The sequence below is a fragment of the Balaenoptera acutorostrata genome, chromosome X (assembly GCF_949987535.1).
Source record: "Balaenoptera acutorostrata chromosome X, mBalAcu1.1, whole genome shotgun sequence".
In the NCBI taxonomy this organism is placed as follows: domain Eukaryota; kingdom Metazoa; phylum Chordata; class Mammalia; order Artiodactyla; family Balaenopteridae; genus Balaenoptera; species Balaenoptera acutorostrata.
Genome location: NC_080085.1, coordinates 127,769,202 through 127,791,835, shown reverse-complemented (window position 1 = coordinate 127,791,835; position 22,634 = coordinate 127,769,202). Strand labels below are relative to the sequence as shown.

The 22,634-nt window shown below is 46.4% G+C and overlaps 1 protein-coding gene across 4 annotated transcripts in view; it reads right to left on the bottom strand.

Annotated features, from left to right (window-relative positions):
* AFF2 (ALF transcription elongation factor 2) overlaps positions 1-20,101 on the bottom strand; it is a 498,852-nt gene extending 478,751 nt beyond the window's left edge. For all 4 annotated transcript variants that reach the window (XM_057538448.1, XM_057538450.1, XM_057538449.1 and 1 more), the window contains exon 1: positions 19,737-20,101. In XM_057538448.1, the coding sequence (XP_057394431.1) occupies positions 19,737-19,783 (47 nt within the window). In that variant the 5' untranslated portion in view covers positions 19,784-20,101. The remainder of the gene's footprint in view (positions 1-19,736) is intronic.
* Between the last annotated feature and the right edge of the window lie 2,533 nt (positions 20,102-22,634).

Sequence of the window (22,634 nt, the reverse complement as noted above, 5' to 3'; positions counted from 1 at the left end):
AGACATGCTCTTTTTTAAGGGAACATTTTTAGCAAGAGGAAGGCAAAAGTGTTCCCTCCCCACTGCCCCCGGGCTGCAGAACTTTAGTGAGCTACACCTGAATGTACCTTAAGTTGGCGTGATTGCTAGAGGCTGCGCTGGGTTTGCAATTAGGCGTCCTGTGCGTTGTAAGAGGGATGGTGACGGTGGCACCATCGGAGGGCCCCCTGGGATGGTACCTGGTCTGGTGATCTGCCTCCACGCTCCTAGGCCTGCTCCTCTCAAACCACGGCCCGTGAGGAGGAAGCAGGTTAGGGCCGCGTCTATTCCAAGTTCATTTCCAGTGCGTAGTAGGCCACACACAGATAAATGACTGCAGCGGCCTTAGCCACGGATGACGCCTTTATGCTCCACTCAACTGTTTGACTTCCACACAAAGACTTCTTCTCAGGGGCACTGTTTGGGTCATTACAGAATGGGCTTGTCAGAGGGCTTTGTAATTGTAACCATAAACAAATTACTTCAGGAAAAAGGCCAGAGCCACCGGCAGCAATCAAAGAGATTTGTCAAGACTGTTTCCGATTATTTTATATCAGATTCCTTATTAAATAGAAAAAAAAAAAACCCAAGTGACTGCAGGTGAAGCGATCATCATTTTTGCAAAAGCTGTAGTGTCTAAAGTAACAGACATACTGTAACTGAGGCATGGAAGTTATTTCCACTTTAAGACATTTAATTTCAGATGACGAATTAGGATAAATGCCTTCCCTCTGTGAAGAGCTGAATGAAAGTTCTGGTTAAGGGGAGTCAATTCCCTGTTCAGTTTAAATTTACTCAGAAAGTCATTTTATCGCATCCAAAACAGAGGCAGCTGAGCCAGTGCTAAGAAGAACCGAAAGAGTCCTGTGACCTGGCAAGTCCAGTCAACCCAGCACAGAAACATGGCGGCCCAGTGCCTGCCACCTGGAGGCCCCTGGCACACTAAGGAATTCAGAACTGAACGCGACCTGGTCGGACCTTTATGCCTCATATTTTACCCCTCAGCCAAATATGCCTTTCTCGCGGCAAGTGGGAGTGCGGCTGGTGGGAGGAGTTCTAAAAAGCTTACTTTTTAAAATGCACAGACGCTGCTAGAACATCAAATGGCTCTTACAAACAACGTTTTGATGAGTTAAGTGTAAATGAATCAGAAACATATGGATTACATTTCCCTCCAAACACACAGGGGTCTCAAAATTAAAGAGGGAAAAAGGGCTGAATCCAAAAGCGTTTGAAAATAGTTCTAGACAGGCAGCAGGCCCAGAATGCATCCTGGACGTTAATGGATTTTATAAGTTTGAAAAATGTTGGAGAGTTAAAGTTCCCTCTTTGAAGCATCTCAGATGTAAGCTTGTTTTATATGATTTTTTTTTCCTTTCAATGCACAAGTGTTCAGGGCATCTGGCATTGATTATTTTCTTCTTTAAAAAAGGAGTGTTTAAAATAAAATAATGGCATAATTTGTTTAGACAAAACAGCTCTCAACCAGACAAAAAGGCGAACAGAGGGTGGTGGGATAGGGTATCAGGAGCATACATCTTAAGAGTTCAAGTTTCACGAAAGCCTAGAATCTACAGCTAGCTTACGTACGCTTGCATGTATGTGGTGTACCTATGTGTGTATCTATACATGTGGATATAAGTACCTACATATATACCCACACAGCTAAACATTATTATTAACTTATTTCCTCAGGTCTTGAATGGCCCATTTTACTGCCACACGCGGAGTATGTGCCCACGGACACGAGGAACGGTTCAAATTCCTCTTTGAATTTTCAGGCTCTCTTTTTCCCATTTTTAAAAAAATTTGTAGTTTCTTCCGCTTTGTATTATTCCGTCTACGTGAGTGGAGGACAGACATTCACTACTAGTCAAACTGAACCAGAAATTGCTATGAGTGATTTCACCTAAAGACGTGTTTAAAGACTGCAATATTTAGTCCATGATGGTACGAGCAAAGATGAAAAAGATGCTTAGGTTTTATTTCAAAAACACACAGAAAGTGAGTGGAGAAGAGGGAGGTAAATATCCATTCTCCATCGTGAGAGATGTTGACACCTCACTCCTGACCCGGAGAATAGTCAACCGCGTTCTGTAACAAGCCCGTCAATAGCCAAATGGAGTCAGGTCCCCGCACGAAGCCACTGGCTGCACAGCCTCTATTTAGATAAGGTGCCGTTAAAATGCCAAAAGGCTCCATGTGTCGAGCTCGCAAATCGGCCAAGAAAAATTTTAAAAGCCTGTATATGTCAGTGATTCCCAATCCTTTTCATTAAAACAATTTTTTTAAAAATTTGGACTGTTGATGCTATTTTCATTGTTTTTTGCATTTTATGTGGCAGTAATCTTCCTGTTCTTCCCCTCACACCCCACGGCCCGAAAGTCAGGCAAAACATTGTGAGCTCTATACTTTTAAAATTTAAAGTGAAGTTAATGTGATTTGACTTGAGTGTTATTTTCCAACAATTGCAAGCTTGAGATTCACAGCCAAGGCCCTCTCCTGCAGGTTTTCTCCTGAGGAATTTTAAAGTGTCATAAAAACTCAGCAGTTGAAACAACCTCAAAGGTCATCTAGTTCAACCTTTATCTAATGCTGGAATCCCCTCTACAACATTCCTGATAAGGGTCATCCAGTCTTAGCTTAAACGCCAGACATACATACTCTCTACCTAAAACTCCACGAGGTAACGTCCACTCAAGTGGAAAGTGACCCAACACCACAGGCCACCCCTTCCCCTCCCCATCAAAGCTCAGTCATATGTGGGGTCATTGCTCAGGGCATTCATGTATTAACTTCTGTTGTAGGAGGGACAGGCCACGCCGACGAAGCACTGCAAATACAACAGACCACTGCCCAATTACGTACAATCAACTTCTTAACGCAAAGGCTGTCATCTGTCACCCATGCTGATACTCAAGGTGGCTCTCTGGAAGAACACAGCTGGCTCTGTTTGGTCTTATTAGCAAAATCCATACTCCAGGGCCAAGACTCGCCCAGAACAAAATGGAATCTAAAGTCTCTTTAATAGACTATTTGCCCAAGTCAAGATGAGTCTCTAGTCTGGAATCTAAATACTTCTAAAAAGCATTCGGTAGCAAGAAACTATTCGTCTTAGGATGCCTATGAAGAGCTACGGGCATGCCCTATGACAAAGATGTGTGAAAAAATTCTTTTCCAATTTAGAGTCCGTTTAGCAAAAACACTTCATACTGTACAGCTGAATTCAGGGGTTTACAATAACTCATCAATAGTGCAGTACAGGAAGTGGTTTGCTGAATACTGACGGAAAGGTTGCAGTAATCAACAATGCGGTGCAATGTCATGGGGGCTATGTTTTGACTTAAGATCCCTCTCACACAGCAGGTGGAAATAATGAGTACTAGACACTGAAGAAATTATTCAAGGCAGTGCTGGGTCAGTCTAGCTTCCTGGCAGCCACAGAGAAAGCCAGATGCCCTGTGCCATGCGTTTCACCATATGATTGATGACTCAAGCCCTTTCAGAACAGTGTCTTTGGAAATGCTTTGCTGTGGCTCTGGCCAATCCTCTTTGTCATGTCGATCTCCTTCCCATAAATCTCCCGCAGGAATCAACCAGGGCAGTGGTCCTCAAGGGTGGGCAAGGAGTATCTGTTTTTGTCATCTTAAAGAGGGCCACAATCCCTGCGACCGGAAGGATCTTCAGATATGACTTTGGGAGCCTTAGAGAACCAATGGACCTCTGCCCAACTCTCATCCTACTTTAAGCATTTAATGATCCGGCTCCAGGGGCCATGTATGCAATGGCCAGCACAAGATCCCCAGTGCCTGGCCCATGTAGACACCTACCACATATGTGATGAATGAAGGAATGGATGAATGCCCATTCTCCTCTTCAGGTGACACACACAACACTTGGAATTTCACCATCGCAAAGATGGCTTTCGTACACATTGCAAGGAGAGCGGGACCACTCAAGGATATAGTGTCAGAGTGGAATGCTATTCGGATCCAATCTCCATCTTGCAAGATGAAGCCATGGTCACAGCCAGAGGAAGAGGGGCTTTTCACGCCATCCAAGCAGTAGTTTGTGCAGAGGTGGCCAGTGTGGAGCAACTACTCAAGCCTTGCCTCTGAGGAGCTATATTACAGGGCAGTGTTATGGTGCCAGGGTTTGAACCTCAGCTCTGCTGCTACCTACGCTACCTACCTGTGTGATCTTGAGCAAGTGACTTAACCTCTCTTAGGCCTTAATTCCCCCATCATAAAAATGGCAATCATGAACATGACTACTAACCTCACAGGGTTATGGAAGGTTGAAGAGTTTACATGTGGAAAGCGTTCGGAGGATTGCCTTTTGTGCAGCGGCCACTCCATACACGGGATCCATGGTCATCTCCCAAGTGTAGGCCAACATGGCCACAGGGAGAGAGATGCAGTTTCCCAGGAGGCACCGGGGTTCAACATTAGTTATTTGATTCCTTCTGGAAAAGCTCCTGTTAGCCTTTCGATCCTCTGGGGTTCCCATACTGTGGCAATTAAAGGGAAAGATACCCAGAGGGAGGTTTCCCTGGGCAAAGGCTGTTAAGGATCTGCTCTTCCACCGAACTTCTGAAAAAGTGTGTATGGGCCAGGCGGCAAGGCCTCGCTTGGCTCCACCTACCCTAAAAATAGAGCTCGAACCTTCCAGGCCCGGCCACCTCCCACCCGCGTATCTAGACAGGGTCTCCTTGAGTCTCTGCAGGCCATTATCCGAGTGCTGGGACGTTCTTCCCTGAGAAATGAGGACACGGTGAACACGGCAGGGCTGCCCCCAGACCCGGGGAGGGCTGACGAGAGCAGAAGACATTATACTTCCTCTGTGTGGCCTTCAGGGCAGAACTACAAGCAAGGGCTGGGAGCTCAGAGAGGCCGTTTCGCACAGATGATGGAATGTGCAGCAGAACTGCCCAGATAGGAAGCAACTGGCTGCCTTGAGAGGGAGTTTTATTCTCCTCCCATTTTGGTTTTGGTTTTCTTTTGTTTTTTTTTTTTTTTTTTTTTGGACCAGCAGAAGCTGGGTGAGCACTGCTAGGGAGACTGAGGGAAGGGAATGGCCCAGGAGCTGGCGTAGCTCCGATCCCCATTAAGGTCTGAAGCTCTAAGGCTCTCCACAAGCGCGGGGACATGGATCTGGGAGGAGGCGTCCGGAGAAGCAGACGGCACCTCTCCTCTCCCCTCCACCATCATGAGAACCACTCTAAGTAGTTCACGTTGATTCATGAAAATTGCTCCTGTTTCTCTTTATATTTTTATAGCTTTTCTGATTCTTACAGTTCAGGGTTTAAATGGGAGATTATCGTTATGGGGAAAAAAACTGTAGCTCACAGAGAGCCTTAATTCTCCTCTTAATAGTTACAGAGGGATACAGAGTATTCGTACTGACTCCAGGAAGGCCTCATCACCCATTGTCTATTTATGAAAATTCAGCCTTATTATTAAACGTCGGCCATGTAGACAAGTGCGGCTTAATTTCCCAAAGCAAAACGGCTAGAATTTCCAATGTCTTTCCATTTTGTTGAACATGAAGGTCTAATAGCTTGACAGTTTAAATTCAAGATGCCACAACAGTTTGGGACCGGAAACTTGGAATTCAATGAAACAGCTTGCAAGATATTAAAGGCTTCTGTCCCCAGAATATGTTTTCTTTTTTTCCAGTGTAGGCTGCCTCATTCACTACAACCTTTTATACATTACTCTCGTAAAATGCACAAACAGCCTTTAGGAGAAATTAGTTAAACGGCTCCCAGAAAGCAGTGTTGCTTTTCCCCTTTCGAAACACTGCCGTAAGTATCCCAGCTCACTAATAAAGGGTAAACAAGTCTGAAAATATATCACATGTAACAGGTATGATTAAAAGGAAGGCAGTGAAGAGGCAAGTGATGCTCACGCGGGGGGCAGTCCTGTTCTCAGGACTCTTAGACCTGCCCAAGGAAGCGAATAAAACTGCAACTACTATGCCGTTTACAGGAATAAATGTCAGGAATCCAAAAGACAGGGATGGGAGGGGAGGTGACCGAGCACGGAGCGCTGCGGAGTTGGAAGTAGCGTCAGGCTTCTTCCTCATGGCTGCTGAGGTCTGGCCGGGCTCCGGGCACACTGACAGAGGAGCCCGAAGTCACAGGAGAGGCGAAGTGAGTTAAAGGATCCACATTACACAAGCCCATTCAACGTGGGGTTGCCCCGCCCCCGATCACCACCACTAAAATAGCTGGAACTCCTTTTGAGAAAAAAGTAACATCAGAACTTCATTCAGGAAATCCAGGTGCTGGCACACGTTTGAACAAACACGAATTCACAAATCCCCATTTCATGACCTAGCAGCCATACCACCCCACACAGCCCACAAGGTGAGGCCCAAGTTCACAAGTGAGATCGTGATGGATTCCAAACTTTCCCAGCCTGTGGGGAATAAAAGGAAAGAGAAGGAAAGAGGAGACACAAGAAAACTGCACAAGTAGCCCTAACGCTGGCATTGCACCTTTTTCTTCTCTTTTTGGCTCTGTAGGTTCAACTTTTCCTTACCAGTATTTACACCTCTGCGGTTTTCTGCTTATTGCCGTTGTTGCTGTTAAATGAATGTGTGTCACACGAACCCAAGAACCTGGACCATTTCTGTGGAGTCATATAGGCACATTCATTCAGTTACTTTCCCCCTTTCTAATTCCTATGAACGACAGCAAAAAAAATAATTAATTAATTAAAGCTCAATGAAGATTTACGAGGGGACTCATTTCCCAACTTCTGCCCCTGTAGCTGGGTGAGGCAGCTTAACTAAAACATCTCTGAGAAATGCCATGAGCCATGAAGTTTCTGACTCGCATATCATTTATGATACCCCTGGGGAGCAGGCCTGCCTAAGAAAACCGAGGCCCAGCACCCCATAAGGTTCTCATTACAAACAGGAATGTGCCAGGCCAGATGCACTGGGGGTTGTCAAGCTCTGCAAACTCTCCCCACCAAAAAACTCATAAATTTTGCAGAATATATTGCTTTTCCTTGAATTTTTATGATTATGTTCAATTTCAGGAAACTTACCCCGTACTTCATCATTTGCCTTCGTTTTTAAGAGTTATCTGACGTCCATGAAGTTCTATGGACTTTCTACTAATCATGTTTTTTAAATCTTAAAAATATAAGCCTACATATTTCCAGCCAGCCATGAATTTAAAATCTCCCCCCTTCTTCCAATTTTGGTATGCAATTGCAGGCCGAACAGATTTCGAAGGTTCTCTGTTGGACAAACTCACCTTTCCATCTTCCATTGAGGCAAGGAACCCAAAGAAAGATGGCAATAATGGTGATCAGAGTGTACAGGGTAGTCAGGACTTGGCACTGAAACTGGATGGGTGACACTGTAAGACTCAGAGGCACGCACTTCCCTGGGGCAGCCACGGTAGCATTCGCAGCCCAAGGAGAAGACTCCCCAACCCCAGGGTCAAGGGCATTGGAAATGGTGGAGTACAGTTGGGCACCTAGGCAAAGTTTGGTGTCCTCCCACATTTTAACTTGGTAGAGTGAATTTTAGTGATTTCAGTGCTATTTTGCTAAATTTACTTTTCATAACACATATTTCAGGCTTGAATACTTAACCAATCTCAAATTCGTTACCAACCCCAAATGCAATCTTTCAGCTAATCGTGTATTAAGAGGGGCAATGTCTGTAAACCGTTTTGCTGCCTAGCTGTACCTATGGCAGTTCTTAATGCTACACCCAAACCAGAAGGCCTTCTTTACACACCCCAGAAACCCAGAGGCAGGGCAAGGCCTATATGATCCAGTCTCCTCTGATGAGATACGAAACAGGCGACGTAAAGATCCCACTCTACTACAAACGTTTAGGATAGGAAGAAAGTAAGGAGCCAGATGTAATCCTGTGCTAAATCAGATTAGGTGAAGCAGACAAAATCACAACTTTATTCACTGTGTCATTTATCCCGGGTGACTAATGCATTATTTGTATGAAGTTAAAATTGAGCTTTGAGAAACTATGAAATAAATCAAATGCCCTACTTTATGTAATTTTAACAGACAGATCCCATTAGGATTCTACTATGCATAGCTGTTGGTTAAAATCATTGACCAGTATCCTTATAAATTAATCAACTGAGGTAATACTGGCTCTGCTGTCATCATTTGCTACTAATCTACAGTTAGAATTCACTTTAACTTTTCAAGCCTCTTGAAATAGGTTCATCAAATTTCCATTTTTTTGTTCAAAATATATGAGTAACTGCGATTGTTTACAAAAGCCTGTGGTAGAAGTCTGCCACTGGTGTCATTTTTCAATGGCATTAGAGTGTGCATTGGCATTTCATTGTAATTTCAGGGTAAAATGCTAATCAGAATCCAACCATAATCGTCTTCATCATTCTTGATAGGAACTTTTATCACTCACAGTCTGAATACATGTGAACTGTTTAAAGTTTAAACTGTTACATAACTGCAAAAAACTAATTGGCCAAAATGTCTAATTGTAGCAAAAGGGATATAGTTAATATTTAGTAGTTAACTTTTTAAAAAAGATCATCATGGCTCTTGCATTCCTCCTGGATCTTTAATACTTGGATATGTTTCATTTCTGATTATGAGACCTAATTTATTAAAAACCCATAAGTATCTAGTTTCTCCTCCAAATATGTACCTTAATGCCTGGTTAATTTAGCTAACTGGGTGCTTTACCTCCACTAAAATGTCCTAGATTTCTTCAACACCTTTTATCTTTCTGTCTTCCTTGACCTGCATCTCATGACCTTTAAGTGTGTACTGTAAAGACAAAAAAATAATATTTAGAGGGCTTGTTTCCCAAGGTTAATTTTAATGAATCTTGAAGTTTTAAGTTACCCATCAACTCTTTTACAGCTGATGTCCAACTCTGTGAAGGCAGTGGGGAAAAACACCTACCTTCTGGGGTGCTTGTTCAATATGGTGGTGTGTGTAAAGCATGGAACATAGTGCTTGGCAAATACGAGTTCTCTTACGCTGGCTCTCAAACCATCTTACAGAGTGCTGCAAAATGAACACATAGGGAAACTTTTCTGCACATCCTTGAGATGAAACTGCAATCTGAATCCTCCAGAGGCATAAATAGAAAATGTGTTCGGTCTAAAAATACGTTAGGAAAACCCAAATCCTAGGTTAGCCTCCAAAGCAGGAACTATTTTTAAAACAAAGAAAGAAGGAGGGAAGGAGGGAGGGAGGGAGGGAAGGACAAACAAAAAACACGAACAAGGCAGGAGGCTCAGAGGAAAAAATGCTATAAAAGTATGGAGACAAATATTCAGCAAATGTTGAAGGCATGCTCTCCCCTCCACCTTTGTACTACATGAAAGTCTCATTCTGGTGACAGTAACAATTTAAGACACCTTTTTAAAGAAAAGTCTGCAAAATTACCCTTACAGCATTGTTACAGATACTAAATGTAGGTGCACCTCGCAAAAAGAAACTGCTATGCGTAACAATCTAAAATCACAAATTTGATAAGTTTAGCGTTGCTTAGGAGAGATTACGCTCATCAACAAAGAATTCCCCGCAGGAATCCTAGCAAGCAGATGCACATAGAGAGATTTACTTTATAAAACTTTAATAAGCATGCTATTTCAGGAGCCTATCTGTTGAACACATCTACCTGTACCTACCTGTCTGACCATCGTGATTTTAGATCTTCTCTTAGACCTCATTCTTGCACCTCTGAACTATCTCTTCACAAATCTGATCACACAAAGCATTAAGCAGGTTACTGTATATCAACCCATTTATTTATTCAACAAAAAGTAACTGAGCACCTACTGTGTGCCACTGTTCTAAGCACTGCAGATGCAGTGGTAAATAATACCGCCCCCCAAAAAACTCCACCCTCGTTGAGCCCACGTTCAATGCACCTTCCTCCCAAGCACCGAATCTTGTGCTTACACCAAAGAGGAGCAGAATTGAGCATCTCCTGTTGGAGTAGATATCAGGTCAGTTACACCTCATATATGGTTATGGACTTCAACCCAACGCTGGCTTGTAAATACTAAAGATGAGAGACAAAGGCCTCATCAGCCCAGTCCGCTGCCGAGCCCCGAAGCACGCAGGGCTTGCCACTATTCTAGCATCTCTCCCAGGGTATCATCATGGGCTAGCAGCGCAGCTAAGGATTCACAGCCTGCACGTTAATTGCAGCTCTGCAGCATACTATCCGTGTGACCTTGGGCAAGTCGCTGAAGTCCTCTGTCCCAGTTTCCCTGCCCTGTAAAATAGGGAACTCAGATAACACAAATCAGAGCCGTCACATAGGAAATGTAAGCTCTAATTATTATTTTCACTCATTATTATTAATGTGATTCATTATGGCTTCCCACCTAGAGGTAATATTTTGAAGACCTAGCACGGCGCCTGAATGAATCGGATAAGCCAACGATGCTGCACTCTTAATTGGCTGCATTAGGCTATTACTCTGGGTCAGACACTAGGATTACACCAATAAAAGACATGTTCTCATCCCTCAAAACAACTCAGGTGCATTGGAAGTCTGTTCAGGACAGTGTGGCAGCTCAGAGGAAGGGTGTCTAACGCAACGGGGCAAGAGTATGTGAGTCTGGGGAAGGAGGAGGTATTAGGAGGATTGTAGCTAGTGGCTTCTCAGAGACAGAGCTGAGATTCGAAGGATGAGACAGCCAGACAAAGAATTATTTGGTGGCCGAAACAATTCATCATAAACACAGATGTAAACACCAATCAGATGGTACCAAAGCACCAACTTACGCTTTAGGAAAAAGACAGACTAAAGGAAAAACATCGATACACACCTTCCACAAAAATGAGCTAATAGGGCTTCCCTGGTGGCGCAGTGGTTGAGAATCTGCCTGCCAATGCAGGGGACACGGGTTCGAGCCCTGGTCTGGGAAGATCCCACATGCCACGGAGCAGCTGGGCCCGTGAGCCACAATTGCTGAGCCTGCGCGTCTGGAGCCTGTGCTCCACAACGGGAGGGGCCGCGATAGTGAGAGGCCCGCGCACCGCGATGAAGAGTGGCCCCCACTTGCCACAACTAGAGAAAGCCCTCGCACAGAAACGAAGACCCAACACAGCCATAAATAAATAAATAAATAAAAGAACGTGAATTTCTAAAAAAAAAAAAAAATGAGCTAATAATTTTTTTTTAAAAGGAGAAGGAACAAAAGAACAGATATATCTGGGTACATCTCAAGAGCCACGATATATGCTTCTTTCTAAAATAGCTACTTTGCCAGCAATTGTGCCAACTTACAAACATTTGTTTCAACTGATTCAGGAAAACAAACTCTCATTTGGTATTTTTTTGCAGAATGCTTGCATCGATATTTACATAATTCAAACAGTCAAATAATTGTCCAGAATTTTGTGGTTAGCCCACAGCAAATGGTGGTCAGTGGCAATGACAGCACTCCACTCACACAGCAAAACGTAACCTCAGCAACTGTGTGACGAACGTGAGCTACTATTCAAGCAGTTAACTCCGGGTCCAAAGGCAACTGTCTAATAGCAACTGTTGGCTGCTCCTGGTCTTCTAAACAGCCCCCATTTCTGGCTTTCCATTTCACTCTGGGCATTGACGAGGCCTGCTTCTCCTCCTCTAGCTCACGTCCTCTCTCTCTCCCTGAATTCCTATTTTACTTACATCCATGCCACGCTATTTCCCCCAATCCAGGTCTACATTCTGCTGTCAAGTCAGTGGGGCCAGAGGTCATCTTCTACATTCCTTTATCTCCCCCTAAAAGCGACTGCCTAGCAAAGCGTTGGGCACAGAGCAGGTACACAATGCAGACAGTTCTGGAGAGGGTGACAAATACTGAACCAGGACACGAGAGCTCCGGACCTGACCTAGCGTTGTCACGTATGGACTGTACGTCCTTGGGCAAGCTATTTTCCCATCCTGGGCCTCAGTCTCCACATCTGTATGAAGAAGAGGCTGGACCAGATGACGGTGAAGGGCCCTCCAGTCTTGAAACACTGGGTTTGAGGAATTGATGAATATCTACACACCTGAGCCAAGCCTTTTGCCAGCAAAATAATGGGCACTTCATCAGAAACATCCATCCCGCTGGAATTTAATTTAGTTACTGTGGCTGTGCCGACCTGGCGTGGAACCACCAGTCCCTTTGGAATATTAATTTATTAAAAAAAATTAGTTGACTGACATCCTGGAGGGAGAAATAAAGCCTCTGCGATTGCATTTCTCATTGTTCACCAGACAGTTAGGTCGTCGTGTACATATTGCCACAGTCAGAAGGTTAAAGTGTCCTCATAACACGCTCCTTCTGGTGGGTTGGTTTCATCAAATCACACTAGAGACCCAAAGACCAAGGAGACATCAGACTCTTAAGAAACTTCTCCCAGTGACTGTTAAAGCCCAGGTTACAATGCAGCACCACTACAAGATGAGTAGGGGTTTATTTTTTATTTATATAAAAAAGAAACCATTTCAATGCTATTGCCAGGAGATATGTGGCCTACAAAACACAAAATTTGGACTCCAGGAATATGGTTTAATCAAGGCCACCAGTATCTGCTACTGAGACCTGGTTTTCACTGAAGCCGGTCGATGATGCAAAGAACTATTATTTGGAAATCTAAGCAAAAAAAAACCCATTCTTTATAGGATGGAAGTGATGGGTTTCTTCTTTTCCTTTTCTCCAGCAAAATGAACATTGAAAAAATAAACAGATGAGTGATTTTAAGTTTGTAATGAAAACACAACCTGTTTCCTTAGCTTATTTCCCAACGTGCGGCCTCTATACCTTCCTAGACCAGCACAAGCCTATTGAACAACCAAATCAAAGATTACTTTCAATCACCGGCTGATTTTCTCTTCGAAATGAAGCAAAATGCACAGGTATATGAAAAATAGCATTCCATAAACTAAGCAATCCATAATCAAAATCAGATTCTAGCTGGAAGGCTATTGTCAGCCCTGCTTAAATCATGCCATTTTATTTAAGCACTCAGATCATTTTTCTCAGCTCAGTAAGTAGGTGGATGTTAGCAGCTAAGGTCATCGAAAAGATTTACTTTAAAATAAATTCAACAATTCCGAGCACCGCCCTCTCCATGGTATAAAGTGTGCCTCGCTTTGAACGTGCATATAAAATTTCATTAAAGTGCAACATAAAAGTTTTACATTAGAGGAACCCAGTGCTGGACCTTTGTTTAACAGTCATGATAATTTATGGCGTGGATCTGCTACAGTTAAGTAGAAAAACAGGCTTCTCTCGATGAAATACAAGTCATAAAGGCTGAAACTCAAGGAAAGCTGGAGGAATCCCAACCCTCCGACCACTCAATTCTTCTTCAGATTTTTGTCACACATTCTTCTTCAACGTTCTCCGCACAGATTGAGACACAATACCAGTCCTGTACCCCTCTACCTTCAAACCTGGTTTTTTCAGTTCTAAGCATATCTTAGAATTCATAGAAATCTATTTTTTTAAGCACACTGATAAATAACAGGGGTTCGAATTTTGCCTTTTCCTATTAAGCTTTTCTTGGTTACCATGCTTCTTTCTCGTTACTTTCTGCGCAAGAGACCAGACTGGCTAGGAGACCTTCAAAAAGTTACAATTAAAACACTATCAAGCAGGCAGAGGGGCGGTATTACCACCAGGATCTAAGCAACTGTCTTTGGAAGACAGAAGCATTTGCATAGAGCACTCTTGGAGCTGATGGGGCTCTCATATCAATCAACACATGTTTCTTGAGCACCTGTAATGAGAAAGGCACTGTGCTGAATGATGCGAGAGGGCGTACACCATTCCCTAGGAAGCGGTGTGGATATTTAAACACAAACGACTTAATGCAACAGTAGTGACGCAGTGAAAAGAACAATAAACACAAATCCTAAGACCATCCACACGCTGTGAAAACTTAGGCAAGTCACTTAACCTCTCTGAACTTCAGTTTTCGCGTCTACAAAATGGAGCCAGTAAGACCAGTGCTGACAAACCCACATGGTTATTGTGAGGATCAAATCAAATGACAGATGTGGTAAGTTATAAAGCTTTGGAAAGAAATGTTATCAACCTCCTATGCCCAGCTTTGAGGCTCCCAATTAACTAGACAATATACCATGGTCTTCTTTAAGTTCAGGTACCAAATCTTCAAAATTAGGGCATTCGAATTTAAATGGACAGTTCTCAAGGACTTGAGTTTTGCCATATATATATATATACATATATATATTATACATACAATATATATATGAATGGAAAATTACAATACACATATATATTGTAATTTCCATTCATACGTTTTCATTAAAGGGGCATCCATAAAAGAAGTGCTAAGAGATTGTACCATTACATAAATTGTTCCTTATTCAATTAAAAGAAAAAAGCAGAGTTCCATGGCTAGTCGATTACATGGTAATTCCAGATTTTTTTTTTACACAAGCATCATATACACAATCCAATCCATTTGTTTCAGTGAGAGCTAAATGCTCGAACCCACACAGTAACAATAAATAATAGGCAATGAGGTTTTGCAGAAAGGCACTTGAGCTGGAAATTGGGAGATGTGGATTTCTGACCCAGCCCTACTACTAACCAGGCTGTGTGAACTTAGGTGAGTCAATCAACCTCTCCAGGGCTGTTTGCTCATCTGTAAAATGGGAATAACACGTGTGCGTTCTGATTCACAATGACCGAATGAGATGATGTATGGAGAAGGATCCCACCTGTTGGAAAGGCTCAGACAATATGTCAGTTGTTGCTGGTGTAGGCTCTGGGATCAGCTCCATCTAGGCTGGAAACTGAATTGCATCACTGAGTAGCTACTGCCTCCATTTCTTCATCCAAAAATGGAAATCATAATAGGTCCCATCTCATAAAGTTGTCTGAAGGATTAAGTGAGGCTGAATATTTAAAGCACTAGCTACTCGGTCATGTTTGGGGCACAGAGTAAACACCCAAATAACAGTAGCAACAACGATGATGCGTCCTACCACAGACACAGGTGAAACACACACACACACACACACACTCCTCAAAAAGGTTTCTCCAGGTTGTGGTCTTGAGTTCTTAAATCAGCAACACATTTCTTTCCATTATCAGTAAACAAGTTTTTAAAATCTCTTTCTTTATCCCACATCAGAAAAAGACAAAATTAAAATTGAAAAATGTAGTCACTGTATCAGTTGTTTTGTCTACATGACAAGCTAATCAAGTATGTGGTAGTCTCCCTTTCTGAGGTATGAGCTATAAGCTCATAGGACTACAGCTTCTAGATTGTTCCAGAGATGGCCATTTTATTGGGCTTTTACAATTCTGAAATTGTTAAATATGTGCAGATTTTTCATGCAAGAAATAGTCTCAGCTAAGAATAATGGGCATGAAATAAAGGTTCAGCACATTAAAACCATTTCTATTCAACAATAATTAGCATGTTTAAATACAATATCATTTTTATCCATCTACAAAACGCTTAAATGTTTGGAATCTCGTTTATGTCTATAATGACAGATTCATATTTGAGGCAGTCGTTTTCAATCTTGATTTGTATATTTTAAAGTTGTTAAATGCTTGACTGAATCATTAGCAAAACAATTCATGTATCATTAAACTGAGTTCTAACATGAGATAATTTTCTTCCTTGTCCAACAGACGTGCCTCTTAAGATTTACGGGGACAGCATTTATCTTTGGGGGTTTCAGCGGGGTGTGGAGGAGACCTCATCACTAGCTAATTTCACCACCTTGAGTCTCGCCCTCCCATATACTCCCTTAAGAAGCTCAAGCCCAAGTGGTTTGCTGAATGAATGCTCAAACAAGCCGGAGAATGCATATTGTACCGGCAAAAAAACAGACCACTGACTGTCTCCCTTGCCCTGGAAAACAAACAGAGGGGGAGGGGGAAAGATAAATGGCTGGAGGTAGAGAAAGAGAAATCCTGGCAACCTGGAGGCGCCGCCCCGCCCCCTCCACATTCCTGCCACCCCCAGGTAGACCAAGGTTGCGTTCCCCGTCTCTCCCCGGCCTTCCCATCCATAAACAGGCCTCTTCCACTCTTCCGGAGGATTGCAGCGCAGGAGGCCTCCAAGGTCCGTGCGCGCAGAGCAGGGGGAAGCGGCCGGGCGGCTGCAGTGCATGGGCCATGCCCAGCTGGAGCTGAAACAGTTCACTTTTGTCCGGAGAGCAGGGTCCCCGCCCCCCATGGCTGAGGGAAACTGGGGAAAGCGGGGCCGCTGGGGCAGCCCCGGGGGAGGAGAAGCCTGGCCCGCACATGGCCCCTTCCCAGCCTGGACGGCCCCACACAGACCTTTGAACTTTCTATTTATATAACAGTTTAGTGAGTTTAAGTCTCTTCCTGTATAACTGCCCGTTTGCAAGCTCGCCTCTAATTAGGCTACTTGTGAGACACCACATAAAAACTACAAACCGTGGATGCCGGCCTTCGTCCTTCGCAGTGAGAAGTCGGCCACTGTCACAACGGCTTAACTACAATTTTCACCAGGCTTTTGAACATTGTGATTTTGCTATCACAGTGGTTTCCTTTTCTTTTTTTATTTTTTAGAATGAGCCCTTTTGCTGTATCTATCTTCCCTTCTTTCCTTCTTTCTTTTTCAATAATAAAAAGAAGATAAGCATCCCTGCAAAGAACCTCGGCCTGTCACGAAGCAACACCTAATCAATACGGGAGGGGTGCTTGCAGGGTGGAAAGGCTGTGCACTTGGTAGGCCCTCAGATTTTGCTGGTAAACAAGTCCAAATCTAGCCACGTGTTCTCCAGACACCTCAAGAATTCATTTACTGGGTTACCACAGACAAGTCTATGGAGTGATTTCAACGATAACATTTGATTTTTTTCCCTTTATCTTTTTTTTAAGAGCAAGTGGTGTCTTTGGTGCACACAGCCATCTGCGCCTTCCTCTTCTTTCACAGAATGGTTCATATTAAACTCAGACACAGGTGAACATTGCTCATTCACCCAGGAATCTTGAAGAACGAGAGCTTTGGCCCTTTAATCGACTCCAGAGCATGACCCATTAAGAGATTCTTGCGGTGTGTGAAGTCCAGGGCTCTGTTCCGTTAGGCACCGAGCACTCCCAGACTCCCAGACTCGGCACATCCACACCGCAGTCAGCCGTGCCCCATCCTTTCCATGTGCATTCCTCCTGACAAGTGTGTATGTCTCTAAATGGGCACGCACTTTTTGTTTACTGTAGTCTAGTGTTTGCAAATGACACACATGCCTGCGTATGTAAAGTCTTTCTTCATTAAGTCTTGGAAGATGAGTTTGTCTTTTAGCTGGCCCGATCCAGTTATCGTCAGACATCTCGGGCTGCGGCAGAGATGGCTCAGAGCTCTCTGTCCCACAAGTGACTGCTGAGAAGAGACCCAATGGAAATGAGAGCCTTAACTTGGCTGGCGCCTTTTTCTTGCTAGGACCTCCTGGGGAGTTAGGGGTGGGGAGCAATGGATGCCATCAGTCTAAGCAACTACTTGCTCCCCAGGAGGGGAAGTAAACATATAATGAACATGTAATTGGCATGCTCTGGATGTCCAAAGAGAGTTTGGAAAGGTACACGCTTCCATTCAAGGCAATAGCAAGCTTTTTAGTTCATCCACTATTCACACTGATGTTCCTTTTCTCCGTCGGGGTGTACAACACACAGGCGCACAACCGCATTACAAATGTTTACAAACACAGATGCATAAGGAAGCTTGCCCCTCACGATCGAACAGTAAGAAGGAGAAATTTTCCTGGAACGAGTGCACAGAGGGAAAAGGCCGGCTTATTTATGCAGACGTGTTATACTAATTCATCGGTATTTCACATAATATCCACGGAGTGTCCAAGTCTGCATGTTTCTTAACTGATGTGGCATAGTTAGGGATCTGGAGGATCCCTTAATATAATAAAAGATAATTTCCAAAAAGGGACAAAAAGAAGTCACATCTAAGGAGCCCACCTCCTTTAAATATGCAACTGCATGTGCCTAATATTAAACTGAAATTAAAACAATATAATAAACATGTTTTTAAAAACCTAATACCTTGTATCTATGTTTAACATTTGAACTACACCCACAAAATCACTTATAACGTCTGTTAAATTAATGATGTTACCCACACCATATATTAGGCAAATTGTATGCAAATAGTAATGCTGTGGTTATCAGTGGTGTGCAAAATAAATTAGCGAAGCAGGGTAAAGGCTGTATACAGGAGTGTAATACGTAACTGAGCGGTAATTTTACCGTGATCTTTACTTTTAAATAACAACAGCATGGTTGTTAAAAAACTGTAACCTGTTTTTCTGCAGAGCTGATAAAACCCTGCGTGGGATCAAAAATGCCTTACAGATTAATACTTATACAGCGTAATTTGTGGCTTCAAGGATTTACCCGGAATCGCTGTAAAATAAAATGTATTTAAGTTCTGATTATCTTGGATTTGCAACTAAAGGAGTCATGATTGGCATGATGAAGCTATTGGCTAAGAGTATGACCCTTTTCTAAAGAAGGAAATTGCCTAAAATATCACATCAGCAAGGGAAATCCTTGTAAAAATACACAGCATTCATAGTCAACGGCTGCCAGTAGTTTAACATTGCAAAAGATTTCGCACTGTCGGTCGCTACTATAGATTATTCCAACTACATTTGAAAAGGCAATAGCCAAGAGTGCAATTCGAAGTCGCTGCCGCCGCGCCTTCCCCCCATCTAATTCCATAGGCTGTGGAGGAAAATCGATACGTTAAAATGTTATGACAAATTAACAGTGATAACGCTGGTGCAGGAGGTGAGGCTTCTGTAAAAGTTAATAGATACGCATATCACTATTTATGCACACGCGCGCGCACATCACGCAGACTAACAACTTTCCGGCTCCCCAGTCACCTCTGCACCATCTTTCACAAACCTCTCGGGGACAAGTTGACGGTATTTGGGGAAGAGCCGACTAAACCTTTGAATCCGAGCTGGGTGCCCATTAAACCCACAAACCTGCGGCTGCCTCCCAGTGGGGGGCGGACAGGGGGCCCGGCCGTTAATTAAATGTGCGTTGACGTCGGAGCGGCCAACTTTAGGGGCCAACTTCAAAAACCCTCGGTCTAGAAAGCCAGACGCCGCAGTCGGCCCGGACCCGGTGTCCCCCGCGCGGTGGCCCCCGAAGCCGCCGCTCGGCGCCCGAGTGCGGGGAACTTGGGCCGAGCGGGTGGCAGGGAAGGGAAGGTGTGCGCGCCGCGCCGTGCGGGGACCGGGGTGGCGGCGGGGGCGGTGGCCGCCGAGGAAGCGGAGGGCCGCGCGTGGCACCTTGCCGCTGCCTGCCCCCCGCGGCCGGCCGCCGGCGTCGGGCACCTGGAAAGTTGGGGGCATTTCGGGCGGGCAGCATCCGGTGCGCTGGGAAGGCCACCCGGCCAGCCGTTCGGGGAGAAAATCCCGGCGGAGGTCGCGCGCCTCAGCCCCCGGGCAGCACCGGATCCGATTTGGGCCAGACGCAACTCTTTGGACTTGGAGTGCCAAGCGACGCCCTCGGGACCTGCATCCCTCCCTCGGTCCGCACCTCCCCCCACCCGGGCACCCGACCGAGGAGTCGCGGCGGCCGGGGCCAGAGGTGGCCAAGAGCAAGTGGGAGGGCGTCCCGGGCGCCCCACCAAACCCCGGCTCCTCTTAACAAAGGCGAAAAGCCCAGCCCCGGCCCAGCGACCCGCGCAGCCAAGGAGAAGGCAAAAATCAACACCTACCACTGCTGCTCCAAGTCCCAGTCCCTGAAAAAGTCGAATAGATCCATAGCGGCCGGGCGGCTGCGGCGGCCGGGCGTCCGTCCCTGCCGGCGGCGGCTCTGCGCGGCTCTCGGCGCGGCTCGCTCGCCGCTCTCCGGCCCTCCCGCCCGGCTAAAAGTGCCCGGGCCGCATCGGCGGCGGCGGCGGGCGCCGGAGGTGCTGGGTCCTGCGCTCTGGGGCGGCGGCGGCGGCACCGGGCGGGCAAGTGCCTGGCCGCCCGCTCGGGTCCGCTCGGTCCGCGGCTGCCCGCGCGCCCAGCGCCCCGACGCTGCGGCGGCAGCCGCTGCGGGCTCGAGCCGGCGAGGCCGCCCGCCTGGCGGGCTGCGGGCCGGCGGCGGCGGCGGCGGCGGCGGCGGCGGCGGGGGCGGCCGGGGCAGCTGCAGCGGCGCGGCGCGGCGCGGCGCGGCAGCCGGGGCGGCAGCGGCGGCGGCGGCGGCTGCACAGGCGGCGGCGGCGGCGGCGGCGGCGGCGGCGGCCGCGGCAGCATCACACACTTACACACTCACAGGGGGCGGAGCCTGGACAGCCCGAAGCCGCGACATGGAGCCGGCACATTATCATCCCCGGATCTGGCAGGGGCTCGCTCCGCCCGCGCGCGCCGCCCGGGACCCCCCTCTGTCAAAATCAGCTGGTGGGAGCGGCCGCAGGACTGGGGAGCCGGGCCCGAGTCCCTTCCGGAGGGGCCGTTGCAGGGATGCGGGAGGGTGGCCGGCGGGGCCAGGAGGCAGGCTTCGGGAAGGAGACCCTGTCTCGGAACCCCTACCTCCTCCCACAACTGGGAGTTACGCTTCGGAACCAGAAAAGAGCGCACAAACTGCCGCGGGGATGGGGGTCGACCCCCGCTGCGGCGCGCGCAGTCCCTGCCCGGGGACGCACCTCGGGCCCCCGAGCACTGGAGCAAACTTTGGTGGGCCCGAGCATCCCTCGGCCCCGCAGCGCAGAGCACTCGGGACCAGGAAGGAGGAGGCGGTCACCTTCACCGTCCCCGCGGCGCCGCGCGTCCGCACCCGGGCCGGCCAGGCATGCCGCAGTGCCTTGCCGGGCTGCAGGGCGCGTTGCGCACCTAGTAGGTCCGCAAGCTCTGGGCCCTGGATTCTGTAGGCTGCAAGGGTAGGCACGAGGGCCACCCTGTGTGGTCCTTGGGTTCCGGATTAGGACGCTGGGAAACTGGGTTGCACTACCACCTTCTCCACACAACCACCGCGTGCCTTGGGCAGAAGGCTTCTGCACTTTTCTCCTCTGGGAAATGGGAAATCCGCTGAGTGTGTCCCACTACCCCACCCTCTGGCTGCCTGTCTCCCTTCTGGCCGGAGAATCTGTCTCTCTCCACGTGCAGCCTCCTCCCTCCCTTCAGCCTCCACTGGTGGTCCAGGATCGGCTGGATCCCTTTAGCCAATGCCCTTGGGGAAAGGCTTCCTGGCCTCTGACGCCAGAAAGCGGTGTTGGAAGGGGCAGGACCGGGGTCTGACACTTCAGGAGCAGGAGCCCCCTGGAGTCCCGGACCTCTTCTTTGCCTTCTTCATGTCATCGTGCAGGCAAAACAGTATTGGCGCATTGTTGAAAGCCTAAGGTGAGGACCCTCTTAGAAAGAGCAGTAGACTGAGCATTGACAGAGCTGGGTTCTGACTCTGTCAGATACTGTCATTGGTTCTCTGTGTGACTGAGCAAGTCTCTTCTCTGAGGCTCATTTTGTAGAAGACAGAGGCTTGATCGCGGTGCCATTTGGCTCTTGCTGCTCTGGCGTTCTCCTTTCTATTTGAATATGCTTCTCTAATATTATCTCATATTCTCAAAATCACCCAAATAGATTTTCTTCACTTTGTTTTTCCAGAAGAAAGTGAGGCACTGACACCGGGTAATTTGCCCAGGATCTGACATTTCTCCTAACGGGGGAACTGAGATTGGAACTGAGAATCTGGGAAGCCCATTTAGGTAGGGCTGAACCCAGTAGAAGGTGCTGCAGCTCCAAGAGGTGGAGGACTTCAGAATCTGAGCTTGAAGGGGCCCAGAGTTTGGTCTCTTTCATATTCTTTATATGGGAAAAAAGCATGTCACTAACGTACAGAAACAAGACACTAAGATACTGCAACTTTGGCATCTGATGAGGCTTTGCTTTGTTTATTTATTTTGCAGAGGGCCAAGTTCTTAACAAATAATAGCTAACTGACTGCAGATCAACCAATGGGCAGACGAGGGAAGACTACATTTCAAACTGCCTTGTCTATTTGGCTACTTGTAAACTCCTCTGGTCAAAGACTCCAGGGCAAAAGAGCTATTGGCAAAAATGGTGCCAGGGATCTTCAAATTATCTCTGTGTCTTCTTTACTCGTGGAGTTCCAGTCTTCAGCCCTAGACTCAGCCCTTGAGGCGGCAGAGACTGCCCTGCTCAAACCTGTGGCCCCCAACCTTAATTTCCCTCAGTAAATGATCCTCAAATTGGGTTTGATTGCTAATAATGATTGTTGCCTGGGCTAGTGCTTGACCTGCTTGAAAACCTTTAGAGGAAAACCAGAACATCTACAATTAACATTTAAATGGTGATTATGGTCACTTTGTATCTGATTCACTTTTCTTCCCAGGTTATATTGATTGGGGGAAGACAGAAAAAAATTCTGTGCTAGGTAAATAAATTTCCAATAGCAAGAAAGCTGTTCCTTTAAGAGTGCCAGGCCCCCCATCAACCCACTGGTGCACTTTCTTCCCAATCAGCAGGAGGACCCAGCAGAAGCAGAAGGAGCCAGCAAGAGGCAGCGCTCTGAACAGAAATGCCTGCGGGAAGGAGAGAAGAGACGAGTGGTGCCGGCTGCTGCTTCAAAAGAGGGGCTGGGGCTTTCCCTTCCGCAGATCAAAACCGAGAGG